The sequence below is a fragment of the Geotrypetes seraphini genome, chromosome 6 (genome assembly GCF_902459505.1).
Source record: "Geotrypetes seraphini chromosome 6, aGeoSer1.1, whole genome shotgun sequence".
NCBI lineage: Eukaryota > Metazoa > Chordata > Amphibia > Gymnophiona > Dermophiidae > Geotrypetes > Geotrypetes seraphini.
In genome coordinates, this window is record NC_047089.1 from 212,547,164 (window position 1) to 212,564,215 (window position 17,052).

Here is a 17,052-nt window from a genome sequence, read left to right on the forward strand (position 1 = left end):
ATTGCCAGCCAACCCCACTGGGGATATAGTAATGTAACAACCTATGCAAACAGGATTAATCCCTAGCTAATTTTTTTTTTTTTAAGCACGCATTTGTGCTCTGACATTGTCTGTCGGCATACTAATAAACCAATTTGGAACATTTTTGTAAATGTCTTCTAGCCTCAGGTAAGCAATTTGTGACCTTAGAATTACAGGGTTCTAAGTGACAATTTTCAGTATTTTTAACTCCGATGACTTCCGGGTTCTATCTGACATGTAGATGTTACAACACTCACAAGGATTTATTGCAACTTAATCGTTCCTTCATTTCATAAGAAATTACATGGTTCTATGTACAGAAATTAGTCTATGCATGGGATTACAAGGTTCTAACTGCGAGCCAACAGCATTGCGATGTTTTGTACAGTTAGAACCATGTAATTCTAAGGTCACGATTATTGTTGTCATGGTAGTGGTATACTTGTAATTCAAGAAACCAGCTTCTTTCAGTCCTGACAATAACCAGTGGAGACCACGGAACTCCCCTTTTCTGGGTTTAGGGGCCAATGCACAAAACTAAAGTCAGTGCAAGGATCCATTTTATCCCCATTATTGTTTAACATTTTTCTATCACCCCTATTAAGTCTATGTCAATCGATAGGCTTTACTACTTTCACATATGCTGATGACATTCAACTTTCACATTCCCTAAATCCAGAAAATACAGAAGAAATACTTGAGATCAACAAAAAACTTGAGACAATCAAAGACTGGCTTAATTCCAACATGCTAGCTCTAAAAATACAAAAAAAAAAGCTTTATTTTTCCCATGGAAAAAGGGACTAAGCTTGAGTACTCCTTTCACTCTTGATAACATTCATCTGGATTTAGTAACATCTCTAAAAATACTGGGTGTCATTATTGACGATAAATTCTCCTATCATGAACACATAAGTAATACCGTCAAATTTTGCTTCTATAGATTTTGCATGATTCGCTCGATCTTTTAAGTTTCTCGAGCCAAAATCACTAAACATTCTAATCCGCTCCCTAATTATCGCTAAACTCGATTACTGCAATTCATTATTAATAAACATCACACAAAAAGAAAAGAAGCGCCTCCAAATAATACAGAACACAGCCGTCAAACTCATTCATAACGGTAAAAAATATGATCATGTTACTCCTTTTCTGATCAACTCACACTGGCTTCAAAATCAACCACCGTATCACCTTTAAAACATTACTCTTAGTATTTAAAACTCTTTCCACCAATGAACCACAATTTATCAATAGAATGCTTATTCCTTATAATACACCGCGTTCGCTTCGGTCTACTAACCAAAAGCTCATAGTAGTCCCTCCCTGAAAGTTATCGGAACTCAACGACATGATATGTTTTCGGTGACGGCCCCGCAACTTTGGAACACTTTGCCTCAATATATAAGAGAGGAAAATGATCTTAGCCGCTTTAAAAATAACTTAAAATTTTTCTTTTTAAAGATGCTTTTAATCTTTAAATTATACTCAAATCTTAAAGTAGTAACCCTCCAGGTTTATACTACTCCCTCCCTAATGTTTTTCCCATCTATGGTTCCTTTTTCGACTTTAAAGCGTTGAATTGTACCTTTATGCCTCCATCCCTTAGTTTGTAAGTCTGTCGGTCTAACCCATCATTTTTAAATTTTAAATAGTAAGTCTTAATGTATGTTTATCTTTCTTTTATTGTAATTCGCTTAGTAAATTTGAATAAGCGATTCATCAAGTCAAAATAAAACTTGAAACTACTAGTTGTCATTTCTGTAATCCTGAAGGTGTAAACATTTTAACATGTATTAGATGATCCCTGTTCAAAAGAGCTTACAATCTAATATAAGAAGCGGTTAATGCTTAATTTCAGCACACATTATTTTGTGCTAAATGCGTTACAATGCCCAAAGCAAATGATGGTCTATAACGCTGAAAACTTACCACTAGCTCGGGGGGGCAACATAAAAGGATTTGAGGAGAGGACTTGTCAAAATTTCTTACATTAAACTGTCAGTTTTATCTTCTTTTGGAAGCAGAAAGAAGCCCTTGCAGCTTCTGATAGTAAGAAATAAATGAGTGCAGGCCCAAGCAAAAGTAAAAGCACCTGCTTTTCTGCATTTAAATATGAGCTTTTCAGAAATGTAAGTGCAAACCAATTTTTGAAAAGCTCATATTTAAAGGTGCAGAAGAACAACACTGATGTGTGCTTCTACTTCAGTTTTGTCTGGGTATGTACACAAGAGCTGCGTTTACTGTGAAACTTTTGTGTGCATATGCCAAGCACATTCCTCCCCTGCTTTTGGGCTAATAGCATGAATTATCTTCACATAAAATTTCAATTTAATTTGCTTTGAGCATTGGTTAGGTGGTTTTCTGTGCTGTTGAACTATGGGGTATGTGTTGTAGGCTTTAGTGCCTGGGCTTTGAGCATCAGACCCTCAAGAAGGGGGTGTCGGGTTTCTGTGTTCCACCCAATGGTATTGACTCTTTTAGTGAATGAACAAAATGCATTTCATTACTACTTACTGTTTTATTTCAGACCTCATCCAGTGAAACCCATGAATGCCACTCAGACTAGAACTTCAACCATATCAAGCCTTGGGACAGTGGGCAAAAATCAAGAACATATTGAATTCAATGCAAAGGTATGCGCCATCCTGAGATGAGTAAAGGGTAGCACACATTAATATGCACTGATAAAGCAATTAATGGCAGTGGCAGAATAGTACATCTGTAACTGGATTTAGGGCCCATGACTGCAGACTTCTGGAAGGAGCATAATTGGTTGGGCAGTAATATAAAATGGGGGGGAGGGGGGGAAATCCTCAGATAATAGCAAATAATCATGGTGCCAGAAGTCACCCCTGGTTCTAGAAACCCCAAGAAACAGGAGTGACTTGCTAGGTTTGGAGGGAAAGAAAACTACTATTTGTAAAGTAGATCCTGGAGTACTATTGAGAGAGGCGGGGAATGTATATTTTTGAGCACAAACATGTGGACATATGGCAAGCCAAGAAATTGACATAACTGAAATTAACTGCTGTTGTAAATCAATGTAACCATCTCTTAATAATCAGATTTCCACAGTGCTATTCTTTAGATATTACTAAGGGAATTCTGACCTTCACATAACATATGGAACATAAAGGTCAATTACACCAATTATAGCAGCACAGATGAGAAAGTAGGATATAGGCTAGTTTGGTCCCTGAACCTGAAAATGTGACTTATTTAACTTTTTTTTGTCTCCCCAACTCTAAAGAAATATGACCCCAAAGATCCTGCATCTGCATATGCTCAGCTGACACATGATGAGCTGATCCAGCTAGTTTTAAAACAGAAAGAGACTATTTCAAAGAAAGAGCTTCAGGTGCAAGAACTCGAGGACTACATTGACAATCTGCTTGTGAGAGTAATGGAGGAGACACCCAGCATTCTGCGGGCTTCATCTCTGTTTAGCAAAAAAGCTGGTAAAGTGTAAGCTCCTAGCAAATGAACAAGCCTAAAACAGAAGGAATGAAAGGGCATTTGTTAAAGATTAACTTCACCCAGATTCCTGGAGCTGAACTGATACTTGATTCTCCAATGCTGTCTTAACTATAAAGGAAGCACACACATCATCTTTCTCATATTCTAAATGGTCAAAAGTCCATTGCCACTCATCTGATTACCAGTTAATGATTGCCAGTGTGCAGTACCTATTCCACCGGATAGTTCTGCCAAGTTTTGCTACTGAGCACTGTAAACAGTTTAATAATACAAGATCTTATCAAAAGTTGCTCAGGGCTTTGGGGCCAGTTTGCATTCCTGGAGGGCAAGAATAGAACTTTAATCTCCATAAGTCAGTTTCTCTAGTGACTTCTAGAGACTCTGAAAAATGAAGGCATTTTGTTAGTGCCTACTGAGATGTCAGAAAAATGAACCAAGCAGTTACATATTGTTTAGGAGAACAAGACCTGATGAGAAACTTGGGTTTCAATCCATCTGGGGAAATGGAGGAAATGAGTTTTGTGGATCTCAGCTTAGTTTCCATAGATTCAGACTGTGGATAAATGTCCACAGAAATTGGGGGAACTGAAGGCCAAGCGGGTGGTGTAGGTTAAGAGCAAGATGCAGCGTGCAGTGGAATCTTGCACAGTTCATACTGATTCCATGTTTAAGCTGCTGCTAAAAATCCCTAAAATTCACTTAATTTTGGAAAGGAATTTTAGAGAATTCACAGTATAAACTGAGATCAAATTTTATTCTTCTATAATAAAGTTTATTTGGAGCTACTGCTTTTTTAAAATCAGAAGAAATTATTTTAAAGGTTGCATCTTTTATAGTTGATGTGATTAGATTCTTTTGAACCTGTGATACTAATTCAGTAGAATAAGGAAACTGGCACAAGAAAAGAGAAAAGCTATCTGCTGTTTGGAGAGTCTCAGCATTATCAGTGATGCAAAAAGAACTACCCTAAAATATTAAGGAGCCAAAAGTTCAGCAAGGCAAATAATTTGAAAGTCCATTGGACTCTTGTACCTGCAGGTTTTCATTTTTAATTTTCAAAAAGGAATATATTTCCTTTGAAAATCTGCTTTACCAAAGATGGGGATACAAAAATACTACAAGTTTTGCACCTGTTTAAAATGGAGGCTTCCCATATCTCTGGTAATGCTACTTTATTCCACAGCTAAATCTAGTCATCTTGTGATGTATCACTGAGGGCAAGAGCAATTTTTCACCTTCATTGATTTACCTTTTGCACAATTTATCCTCTAAAACAAGGCTTTACACCTAGACAGGCATTAAGTTAATATGTATGAATTAGATTTGCATATATAGGAAACCCATTGTATGCAAATCTGTCTGATGGATTTTCCAGAATGCAACAATAAATGTGCCACTGGTTCAGTGTGCTTCCAGGAGAGGGTTAAGAAACCCTGCTCTAACGGAATTATAATTATTTTTTTTAATTGTGCCCTAAATTTTATAAAAGTCACTTTTTTAAACAATTATCTCCATGATGGAATGCTTCCACCAGTAACACTTATTGTGCATCCCAGAGTGGTCTGAATCGCATGATTAACAACATGGTGAACATGGAAATTTAAATTGCTGATTTCAGTTTTTTGCAAATTGGAAGTAAAAATATGATCGGCGAATGTTAAATTTTATGGACTTTTTTTTTTTTTTTTTAAATTTGTGTGTGCTTCCTATATTATTGATATCTTAGTCTGAGACTCTCCAAACTGGGAATGCTAGTATGTGAGGTTGTTAATGCCAGAGCTTAATCCTTGTGAGGGAAGAGAAGGTAATTGTTTTGAGTATCAAGTGAAAACGATAAATTAAGATTGAAAGGTGAGTTGCCTAAGTATTATACATTGAGAATTGCTTTATATTAACTATAGAGCAAAATAGAGCAGCTCTGTAAATCTGTTTCAGTTTAAGTGCTGCACTACACAGGAAAAAAGAATCTCATGGGACTTATAGATAGAAAAACCAAAGTGATCCCGTGTAATGGTGCCTTAATTTGGAAACCTTTTTTCTGCGTCTTGTTTTAGAGGTCTAGGTGTATTCACAGAATGTTGAGAATCAGTGTGGTGGCGTATTTTAGCTCAGGCTTGTTTTATTTCTGAAGGCATGTTGAAAGCGGCTGTAGTGGTGCACAGCACTGTCACTTTTACCACTGTGTGATGCACCCATTGAGGTCAAATGATTTCCAGGGTAACAGAGTTTTGAAGTTTGAGTACAGGAACAAGACCTCATTCAGCAAATCAGGTATAGGAAAGTTGGTTTGAAGTTGTTTGCCTATCTGTACTACCCACCCAGGACACTTTGTTTCAGCATTGCTGGCAGGTATGTCTGCTGTTTACCTGTTTTATCCAGTCTGCTGTTGTGCTCACATGAACACATTCTTCATCTTCTGTTTCTCCTCTGGGGAGTGCCTCTGTCTCGCTCAATGGCAGAATCATGCATACGTTCCCTTTTGTCCCTGAATTGTAAAGAATTTCTGCATAATTCATGACTACACATTAGAGCACCCATACACATTATGCGAAGTTTGCTTTCTGTGTCAAAATCTATTTAGATCCACTTTTGTGGTATTGATTTCATTTTATTAACACTGCTTGGGGGTAGTACAATTTTTATGGGTTGGTTGTTTGTTTTTTGCCACCACCACCACCCCCCCATGTGCCTTAGTCATAGATTTCCAAAGTGCCACTATGCATCACAGTTAACTATTTGACAGTGAATGTTCAGCTGCAGTTAACTGGTTTAAAGCTGTGGTTTAAATTTAACTACAGAACTTATTTGGTTAGATATGAAGCCGCTTAGACAAATTTAGCTGATTGTGCCAACCAGCTAACGTTGGAAAACCCATCCTAGATACATGCCAGCCTGGCCTCTCTTTTTTTTTTTTTTACACAAATTTTAGCTTTACAGTGAGGTAGAATTTTTTTTTTTAATGATCAGATTTACACAATTAAAAAGCTCAGTCCTGGCATACCCTTCCAATTGTGCAGATTTGATGTACTTTATGTAACACTGCTGAGTCTGTGTAAAGTGCTTTGTTGTGGAGATGAAACAACCTGTTTTGTCTGGATCTTCATGACTTCCGCTTTAACAGCAGAATAAAATTCTACATTTGACTGTAGGTTAAGTGCCTTGTGCTGCAAGGGAAACATACCCGTTGCCTTGTGGCTGCTCATTTAATTTGATGAGGCTTTTTTCACAAGACCGCACAAAGTTGTCTAGGTAGGTCACAGTTTTTTACTTTCCTCCCTCATTTTTCTGCTGATTAATGGAAGAGTCTGCAGGTTGAGCTGTTTGTAATACAGGATAGAGAATGACACGGTGGCAGTAACCCGCCGAAACGGTGGTGGGAAAAACGTGCTCACTGCAGGCACGGGGACAAGGCCAATCATCGTCCCTTGGAGCAGTGAATGGCCTTGTCCCCGCAGTTAAGGGAGGGAAGGCACACGGTCACCGATCGCGCGCAGCCCCCTCCCTACCTACGGCCAAAGGAGAAGCTTCCGCCCTCCCTACCTGCATCAGAGGAGAAGCTTCCGCCCACACACACGTGACTGCAGGCAGGCAGACTTCGCCGGCTTCAGTAAGTTTCTTTAATAAAGCACCGCGAAGGTAAGGGGGAGGGAGGGAGAATCTTAGGCTGCTGAAGGGCGGTGAGGTGGCGAGAGGGAAGGGTGGATGCTGCGGGGACAGGGTGGTGACGGGGACGACACGGTGAAGGGGACGGTGGTCCTGGGACGGGGCAGTGACGGGGACAGATTTTTTTCCCTGTGTCATTCTCTAATACAGGAAGAATATTCTATGCCCAAAACATCTATACAAGATAGAATTTTTAGAATATACTTGTACATCTCTGCATTTTTGGTCAGTTTTCCCCCACCCCCATTCACTATAACAAAGCTTCTACACAAGCCACCTATAATGGCTAACTGCCATACAGACAAGCATGTGAAGTATTTTACACAGGTAGCACAAAAAACAAAATCATTTTGCAATCTAAAATTCTTAAAACTAGGCTTTGTGCCTGGCAAATAGTCCCTATTCAGTGGAACCTTGAACTAGAAGTAACCTAACACCGGTACAAAAATCTGTTGCTGTAAGACAGGGGAGTGCATTATATACTGAAATACCTCCAATATGACAGTTTCAGATGACAGACAGTCGATACTTTTATTGTCATTATGAAATGACCTGATGTTTCTAAAATTAACTGCTGTCTACATTCTTGCAGCTGGACTCATAAGAAGTTAGTTTCTTGCTAGAATGATGTAGCCATGACTGTCTGTCCACTAATCAAATTATTCAGTCTGAAAAGTCTATACTTGGCATTCAAAATGATTTTCCTTGTGTTGTGAGATTTTTGAATTAGAAATTGTCAGGGATATCGCGAGCTAATGGACTAATTTACCCTCAAAATCTTTGAGGAAAGGTCAAGCTTGTCTTTCTATATTTTGGGTTCTGGGAACATGCCTTGCTACAGTATTTATTTATTAACTTAGACTTAACTTTTATATTCCTAATATTTTCAACTCTTATCATTTTTAATAAAACACAGTATCACTGTAAGCCTTTCAGAGGCCTGTGGTTTTTTTTTAGTAATCTACATGTACAGGAATAATTTTCTTCACATGGAAATATTATATTCCTGATATGTAAACTTGTTATATTCCTGATATGTAAACTTCCTGGAAATGTCCAGTTCTCTTCCAATTTTGTAATCCGCTTAGAACCGAAAGGCACAGGCGGAATAAAAATCTCTAATGTAATGTAATGTAATATGTTCCTACATCTGAAGCTGAAAAAGAATCTTGCTTATTACTTTAGAAATCAAATTGGGAACCAGAAAGAAAATAGGATTCTCAGTGTGTCGCTCTAACTCATGATAACCAAACTGTACATTTTGTGGCGGTCTGTTTGTGCTCTAGCATGGATGTAAGTTCATGCTGGAGCCCTTCTACTTTATCAGTGACAATTGTAAACAGGGTTTGGTAGGTGATGCAAGAAATGTATGGATAATCTACTATAATTACTAAATTTTAAAATGCCATAGGTGTAGTTTAGGAGGGGGGGGGCCGGCCCTCAATCCAAACATGTCCTATTGCAGAATGCAACCCCTACGCCCTCCTAATTTAGCAGGCAAACTATACCTCTGTCTATATAGGATGTATTTTATCAATTATCTATGTATTCTTCCTTGGTTTACTAATTAGGAGTAATAATTGTGGTATTTGTGATTCATGAAATATAAGCTTTGTGGTTGAACTACTAATGACATCAGAAGGAGAAACAGCTTGAACTTTACAATCTATTTTCACAGAGCCTTATCTGAATGTAGAAAAATGATTTCTTTGTTCGTCATGTTTATTATAATAGTTAAAATCCTAAAATGAAAATTCTAAGATGTTTTTATAAAGTGATTTTTATCACTACAGAAAATTTTAATGTAACTTTCCCTTTTCTATGGGGTGGACATACCTGGAAGAAATAAATTTCTAATAGTATTTTTTTCTCATGTACTTGGAGTTCTGAATAGTGTATTTTTTTGCTGAAGGGCCTATTTACTAAGTTAAGGTTTTCCAGTTAATGCAAGATAAATGCAAAAGTTAACCCACAGTAACTGTTGGAGTTCTGGCACTTAGGTAAAGATGGCATTGCTGCTAACATGGCAAAAGGTTTCTGCTACATGTTAATGGCATTGCACGCCAGCAGCCATGCTGTTAACACCTTACACCTCCAGGCAGGTAGTTTACTGCCACATTCTTAACAAGAGTCAAGAGCATGCAGTACAACTGGCCTTTTCACTGCAAGACATACCTCTTGCCTGTTCCATGCCCCTAACACAAATTTCTGTATAAAGTGGCAATTGGCAATGCTAACTATTAGATGTTTAAAATGGATATTAATGCCTATTAATATGACTTAGGGCTTCTTTAACAAAGGTGCGCTAGCGTTTTTAGCACACGCTAGCCAAAAAACTACCACCTGCTCAAGAGGAGGCGGTAGGGGCTAGTGCGCTCGGCATTTTAGCGCACGCTATTCCGCACGTTAAGGCCCTAACGTTTGTAAAAGGAGCCCTTAGTAAATAGGTCCCTGAATGTTATGGGCACGATAACTGAAACAGAGGGCTAAACATTTTTTAATGTCCTTGTGTGGGTTTTTTTTAGTATATCTTTCATAAAACTGTATTTTCATAAGACATTTTGCTGAAAATCAGCTTTGTTTCTGGTATCATTTACCACTGCTTCCCAAATGTGGATTTAGACATTAATTATGCCCTTTTAAATATCATCCAGAAGGTTTCTTAAACACTGGTCTGGGGCTGATGAATTTTAATCTAATCTAATGGAGCTGTTTCAGTGTTCTTGTTACACTAGAAATTGGGAAGATCCAATTACATTTAGTCGTGCACATTTCGTCATTCCTATTGACACTCTCTTCTGTTGGTAATGAACCACTGCTGTGAAAAAGTCCAGAAGCAGGACTCCTTAGGAAAGAAAAAAAAAAAAAAAAGACATTCTAGTCATATATTTGGTGATTAAACAGGGAAAGAAGGAAATGACAACCTTCTGCCTCACTGAAGCTTTAAGAAAATGCTAGATTCTAATTGTAATTTGTGATGGCCTGTTTCCAAATAGCAGAGCTTCCATTCCAGTGCAATAATTCTCACTTTTCCCCTGCTGAGGTGCCTAATCACATGTGAAATGTCTCTATTTAATAAATCCTTCAGTACTATGCCAATCTGTTGGGGATGCAGCTTGTATATTCCAGTGATTGTTCTGTCTTCTGACTTGAAAGATGAACTGGAGTTTTTGTTTTCTCTGCTTAAACCCAGAAGGATACCAGAATGTATTATTCAAGTAAAATGAATGTAAAATATTTGTGACATGTATATTGGTTTATATATTTTTATTTTTAGGGTACTTGCATCTTTTTTGTAGACTCAAGGAAAGATGTTTTTAATCTACTTTGAAATTCATCTTTTTGAACACTAAAAATAAAATAAAATGCTTTAAAAAATTTGTGTCAAGTTTGATCAGCCTCCCAAAATTTCACCTAAAGTGTGACAGTTGTGTTGGTTTACATACATTTCTTAAGGTACCTACTCAAATGTTGTATCTTTTGCAAGGAAAAGGCTTGGTGTAAACCATTCTTTCTTGTCAATGTCTAAAATGTGTTCTCCTCATGTCCATCTACTGAAGTTTATTTCTTTCCAGTAGTGATGATGTTTGGGTCTGCTAAGTTGCTCTCATTAAGATTCTGTACCGTACAAGGGTCATCTTCAATCAATGAGTTGATCAAAGATGATGTATTGGCTGCTACTTGTCACAATTGCAGCTGTCAGGCCATTTTGAGCTGCATATGAAGGTGATCTAGGACCCTCCAGGTGGTCTATATCTTCTCTGCCCTTGACTTCAGATGTGAATTTGCCTCAGTATGACTGGTCAAAGGGCATCTAGTGGCTTCTGAGAAAGTGTAAGGAGAAGGGCATTAGGCCAGTTAGGATATGAAACAATTTCTATGTGAGAAGCAATGTTAAAAGCAAAAATAAAAGCTAGCATTCAACTTGGAAATTACATCATAGTGGGGAGGGATGCAGCAAAGAGAGAGAGCTCTAGGCATAGCACAGGCAGCCTTACATGAATTTTTAATACTGCTGCTAGCGAGGAGATTCACTTGTTTAAAGATAGATAGTGGAAGGGGGAGCTGCTGGACCATGGGAAGTGGAGAGTGGTTGAGAATGAGGATGCCTGACCCAAGTGGAGAGGAGAGAAGGGAGAGAGATTCTGCTGCTAGCCAGGAACATGGAGATAATCGCTGCAGAGGAGCAAGTGAGCCAGGCTTGGTACTCTGAGCAGGTGCTCAACTGATCCATATCTTCAACTAGCCCTGATGTGGAGTTTGCACTGCCTTCTTGGTACACAAATCTATCTCATGCATATTCATTGTGGATATCCTGAAAAGTAACCTACTGGGGCTCTCAATGACCAGGATTGTCTGCCTCTGTTATAGCCCACCATTTTCAGTTAAAATATAGAGCAGATTGCATGTTGCAGTTGACCACTTGAGCCCTCCCATATCCCTTCCTACTTTTAAATAATAATGTCCTATGTCAGAGCTTCCATAACTGAGTTGACATCTCTCTTTTGACATGTAGAATGCACATTTATTTTTTAGGCCTGCCAAAACACATTCAGACCATGCCCCCTTCCTAGACGAAAACTTTCCAGTTTTAGATGTGTATATAAATGTCTAGATGGTGATTTAAGTATGCCCAAGACCCAAATGGTGCTTGAAAAAGTAAAAATAATGGTGATATAAATGATTTTTTGGGGTAAGGCCCACTGCGCTTTATGGTGCATGCTGTCTGTGGGACATACCTGGGTGAAAACCTTAAACTAATAGGTTATTCCCCAGAAACTGATTATTTGCCTTATTTATTGAATTAATACTGATTTATCTCGAGTACCATTTGCAAATGAAAAAACTTGGGAGTTGGTCTTGCAAGAAGTTATAGATATTTTTGGACCCCTTCTTAAATTTACAAAAGGTTTCCTTGACAAATTTGGGCTTCTAAAATAAGTACAGCAAAAACCCCAAGAAAAAAATAAATCCTTGAAAAGTGACCAATATATAAACTGGGCATGCCCTAGGGCATTGCAGGCAAGTTGACTCCCTAGTCTCCACACTAAAGAATGTACAAACCTCAAATTTAAATTTTTGAAATGAGCACCCTCAGCGTGAGTTTGAAAGCTTTAAAGAGCAGCTCAATAGAGCAGCTCTAATGCTTAGAAAAGCAAAAGCCAGCAAACACCGAGCAGAAATTACTACTCCCGTCGGCCGCAGACCATCATCTGGGTGCTCCTGTGTGCTTTAAAGTGCAAATTAAGTGCAAACAATGTGCAGTAAATAAATATATATAGATGGAAGACAAAAAGTCCACTGTCCTGCAATGCCCTGAATGCCAAACCCACTGACCCAAACAGGAGAGAAAAAGTTAGTCACTTGTCCCTCCAATTACTTAGCTAAATGAAAGTGCTGTAGTCAGATAGTAACAAGGAGAGTCCAGCTTCTTTTCAGTCAAAGACAAAAATTAAAGTGCAATCCTCTTTCAACACGGCTCAACCCAGCAGGGTTTCAGGGCCATAGCTCCTTCCTCAGGAACCGAACAGGCCAACACAACTGTAGGTCAGAGTAATTCCAGGCTTGGGTCAGTGGGTTTGGCATTCGGGGCATTGCAGGACAGTGGACTTTTTGTCTTCCATCTATATATATTTATTTACTGCACATTGTTTCTACTTAATTTGCACTGTAAAGCACCCAGGTGATGGTGTGCGGCCGACGGGAGTAGCAATTTCTGCTCGGTGTTTGCTGGCTTTTGCTTTTCTAAGCATTAGAGCTGCTTTATTGAGCTGCTCTTTAAAGCTTTCAAACCCACGCTGAGGGTGCTCCTCATTTCAAAATTTAAATTTGAGGTTTGTATATTACTTAGTGTGGAAACTAGAGAGTCAACTTAATTGCAATGCCCTAGGGCACACCCAGTTCATATCTTGGTGGCTTCTAAAATAAAGACATGGGCACCCTGTATAAGATGCTTGGGAAGGCTAAGCCTCCGTCCTAACCTTCCTGTTTCTTTTGCTGCTGGGCTGGGCCCTTCTCAGATCTCTCTTCCACTCTCCTGTTTAAGTCTTGGCATTTGGTGTTGTTCTGATATGGCAGGTTCACTATATAGATTCTGAGCAGTGCTGTACTTACGATGGTTGTCACCTGAGGAAGAGCAATCCCTGGCCAGGCAGTGGAGGGTGTGTGGAACGGTTGGGCTGCATTCTGGTGGGTACGGGTGTCAGCTCTGCTGGTTGATGCCAGAGGGGGGTGGAGGCTTCCATTTCTTCAGGCTCTAACAGCATTTCAGAATCTTCTGGATGCCTCTATCTCTCCTTCACTCTGAGGAAGGGATAGTTAAAAGCCCTACCCCACTGCTTTGCTTTCTCTGATTGGTTATCCTCCTCCCTTTTGGTCCCTTTGCCCACTAAGAGACATTTTCTCTGATTCCTTGGAAATGCCTTGTTCATTGGAGCTCCAGTGCTCAGAACTCTGGTGCTAAAATGAACAGTGCCCACCCTAAACTGTGGGAACCGTGCAAAAACTTAGCTCCTCAAAGCTAATTACTTGCAAATCATATACAATAGTATGAGACCAAAAGTAAGGAGGAGTACATATGTGGCGCACAGGCACAAAAGTTTCACGGTAATTGTAACTCGTGCACATGCCAGTAAAACCCTGAACTGAAGCATTCCATTGGTGTCATTTTGCGCCTTTAAATATAAGCTTTACCATTTTTTTCACTTGAAAGACATATTTAAGTGTAGAAAACAGATCCCAAAGTGTGCTTTTACTGTCGGATATGTTTGGACTCTTGCACCTTTGTTTCACAGTACTGGTATTTAGAGGCTTGCACAGACTTCCTTCTACCCAAAATCCAGCAGTGTCTGGGTTTTGCAAGGCCTCCGAGCTCAGGGCCGCAGCCATAGGACCTCTGAGCATGCTTGGACATTGACGTGATGATGTAACACATGTATATGATGTCACTGGTCAACATCCAAACATGCTCAGAGGCCCTGTAGACCCGGTTCTGAATTTAGTGTGCTGTGGTCGAAAAAGCTTATGAGACACTGGCCTGTCACTGTCCCCATCCCCGCAGCTAACCGTGGGAAACATCCTGTATCATTCCTTATTGTCTATCTTGACCTCAGTCCTTCTACACCTGCATTCTTCATAGCAGGGCTTGAGGGTCAGTGCTTGGGCCTATTCATATGTAATGTAATGTAATGTAATTTATTTCTTATATACCGCTACATCCGTTAGGTTCTAAGCGGTTTGAAGAAAATATACATTAAGATTATAAATGAGAAGTAAGAAGGTACTTAAAAAATTCCCTTACTGTCCCGAAGGCTCACAATCTAACTAAAGTACCTGGAAATTAATAAAGAAAAGAAAATAAAGATGGTTGAAAAAAGAAAAAATTCTATGTGAACTTATAGGATGGAAATTAAACTGACAGTGAAGAACTGTATGAAAAATACATATGGAATGCAGTTAGAGAGGGTAGGTTACAATCTATTTATGGTATTTGTCATACTCTGATTCTTCCCTCTCTCCCTAAAGAATGATATGAGGATGGTTTCTCATGGTTATCCACTGGAACGGGAAAATGTCCACTATGTTAACAAAGAATAGCATACATACTGATCCCTCAAACTAGAGAAAAAATGGAGGGAGGTGGGGAGGGTGAAAACTCCAGTGTTCTAGCACTAGAAAACTAGTTAAGACCTGAGCAAAAGTTTGTTTCTTGGGAAAAAAAAAAAAAAGCCTTGTGCAGGCTGGCCACTTACTCCCTGCAACAACTGAGTTCTTAGCTATTTTCAAATGTATTGAAAGGAAAGAAACCTCAAGAGAAGCTTAGACTATATAGTGCAGGGGTGAATTCAAAAGCACCAGGGAAGCCAAGGTATTAAAAACATAATTCTCTTCCATTCTCTGCTGCCTATGGCTCTGTCACAATGATCATACTTCTGGGGGTTTGGAAGAGTGCAAATTACATTCTGTGCCTGTATTTAGTCTTTGGGTGGTTTGTTGGGTTTTTTTTTCTTTTTTTTGTATCAACAGTTATTTTATTGCTCCACGGACGTATCATACTTCTGTGAACGCAAACTTTCAAATCAAAGTCACCTTTAAATGCTTGTTTGTTCAGGGCTGTTTTTAAAACATAGCCTGGCTGATATCCATGGGTTGTTTATTATTATATTTTTTTTTATTGAACTTGTTCTGGACAACAGCAGCTGTTCTGATTAGATTTCTGATAATGCATGAATCTTGCTATACTCTTCTCAGTTTTAAGCTGAGCTGAAATTCACTCAGCTTGGTTAATAAAAGGAGGAGATGTTTGGCTGGCAGTGTGGCCTCAAGTTGCCAATGTTTGCCTCATCTGAGGTGGTAAGTCATTAGTGTAGAGCAGTGTCTCTCAAACTGTGTGCCAGGGCACATTGGTGTGCCCCGAAGAGATTCTGGGTGTGCCACGAAAGAATCCAGAATTTTACTTTATTTTTAAAAATTTCCTCCATAAGTTTTCACTAGAATAGATGACATGTACGTCGCGTACACAAGAGTCTTGTCAATTTTATGAGCATCTGTGTGTGTAAGGCTACAACCGCCCAGACAAGCATTATTCTTTGATGTGATTGGTCCTTGAAAACTAATGCCAAGTAATTTTATTTTCATTTTTTTATGCAGTAGTTATCTTAACTTGAGCAACAAAGCAATCGAAGCTTTGTTACCATTTGGATATTCTTATCTTTGCGAACTTGGATTTTCAGATCTGACAAAATAAATTAAAAAAAAAAAAGAATGATGGCAGCTGGTGGATGATGAAATGTGTGCTTGCTTGTCAACTAGCGAGATGCGTTGTGTGTTGATTTGCATTCAAAAAACAAGCACAGCCATCATGTTGATTAGCAATTCTATCCTATTTTCTTTCACCGTTGTTACAATTATTCATACATAGCTTAAAGAACTTTAAATAAATAACTCTCAAATTAAATTTTTTGTTGGTTTTGCAATTTTATAATGTGCCGTGAAAAATATTTGCTGTTTAGTGTGCCACGAAAAACATTTGCTCCATTTACTGTGCTGGACCTAAAAAAGGTTTAAGAGACACTGGTGTAAAGGAAGCAGAAGAGATAGGAATTGAAAACCAAACCCAAAACAACGATTGCAAAATTGAGCCACAGCTTTTCTTTGGCTCTAGTGTACTGAAGAGGACATAGGTTAGGGTGCAAGGCAGGTAAGCTTTACACTTTCCTGGCTCTATTGGTTTGTAAGCCCCCCTCCCCCCCCCTAATTAAGAAACTTCTCGGCAGGAGTCCCAAGCTTCAGCAGAGAAGGCAGAAGATGACTGGTTCAGGTAAGAACTGGCTAGAGCAGTTAACAACCCTGGCCTTTGGGCACACCCAGCCAGTCAAGTTTTCAGGATATCCACAATGAATATGCATCTATAATAATAAAATGCTAGCCACGCATGCACACTCTCGCCGCGTGTTCCCTGAGATCTGATCTGTCGCGCTAGGCGAGAGTGCGCATGCACGTTGTACATCACCAACCGACGATCGCTTCCACAAGCCGGGACTGGGGCACAAAGAGTGCCTCCTGCCCCCCCCCCCCCCCCCACCGGGACGAACCAAAAAACGGAGCCGAAAGGAGTCCAGCAACTTTCCAAACCGGCTCTTGTGATGACTCCACCACCCGGGACCCGAGTCCTTTGCTGCCCCACCCTTCCCTTCCCGCGGACCCGACTACGAACCTGGCGATTCCAGCGTGTGCAGCAGTCTTGCTCTGCTGCGTCTCTGATGATGTCATCAGGGACGTGCCAGAGTAAATCAGGGTAGTAGAAGGACCCGAAGCAGCATGTGAAGACTGATGCACACGCTGGAATCGCCAGGTTCGTAGTCGGGACCACGGGAAGGGAAAGGGGGG

General features: G+C 39.5%; 1 protein-coding gene across 1 annotated transcript in view; it reads left to right on the forward strand.

Annotated features, from left to right (window-relative positions):
* The window catches only part of RAB11FIP1 (RAB11 family interacting protein 1), a 70,598-nt gene extending 63,576 nt beyond the window's left edge, over positions 1-7,022 (forward strand). Inside the window, exons 5-6 of the mRNA XM_033949671.1 lie at positions 2,552-2,657; positions 3,275-7,022. Coding sequence (XP_033805562.1) covers positions 2,552-2,657; positions 3,275-3,493 — 325 coding nt within the window. The 3' untranslated portion in view covers positions 3,494-7,022. The remainder of the gene's footprint in view (positions 1-2,551; positions 2,658-3,274) is intronic.
* The last annotated feature ends 10,030 nt before the right edge of the window (positions 7,023-17,052 follow it).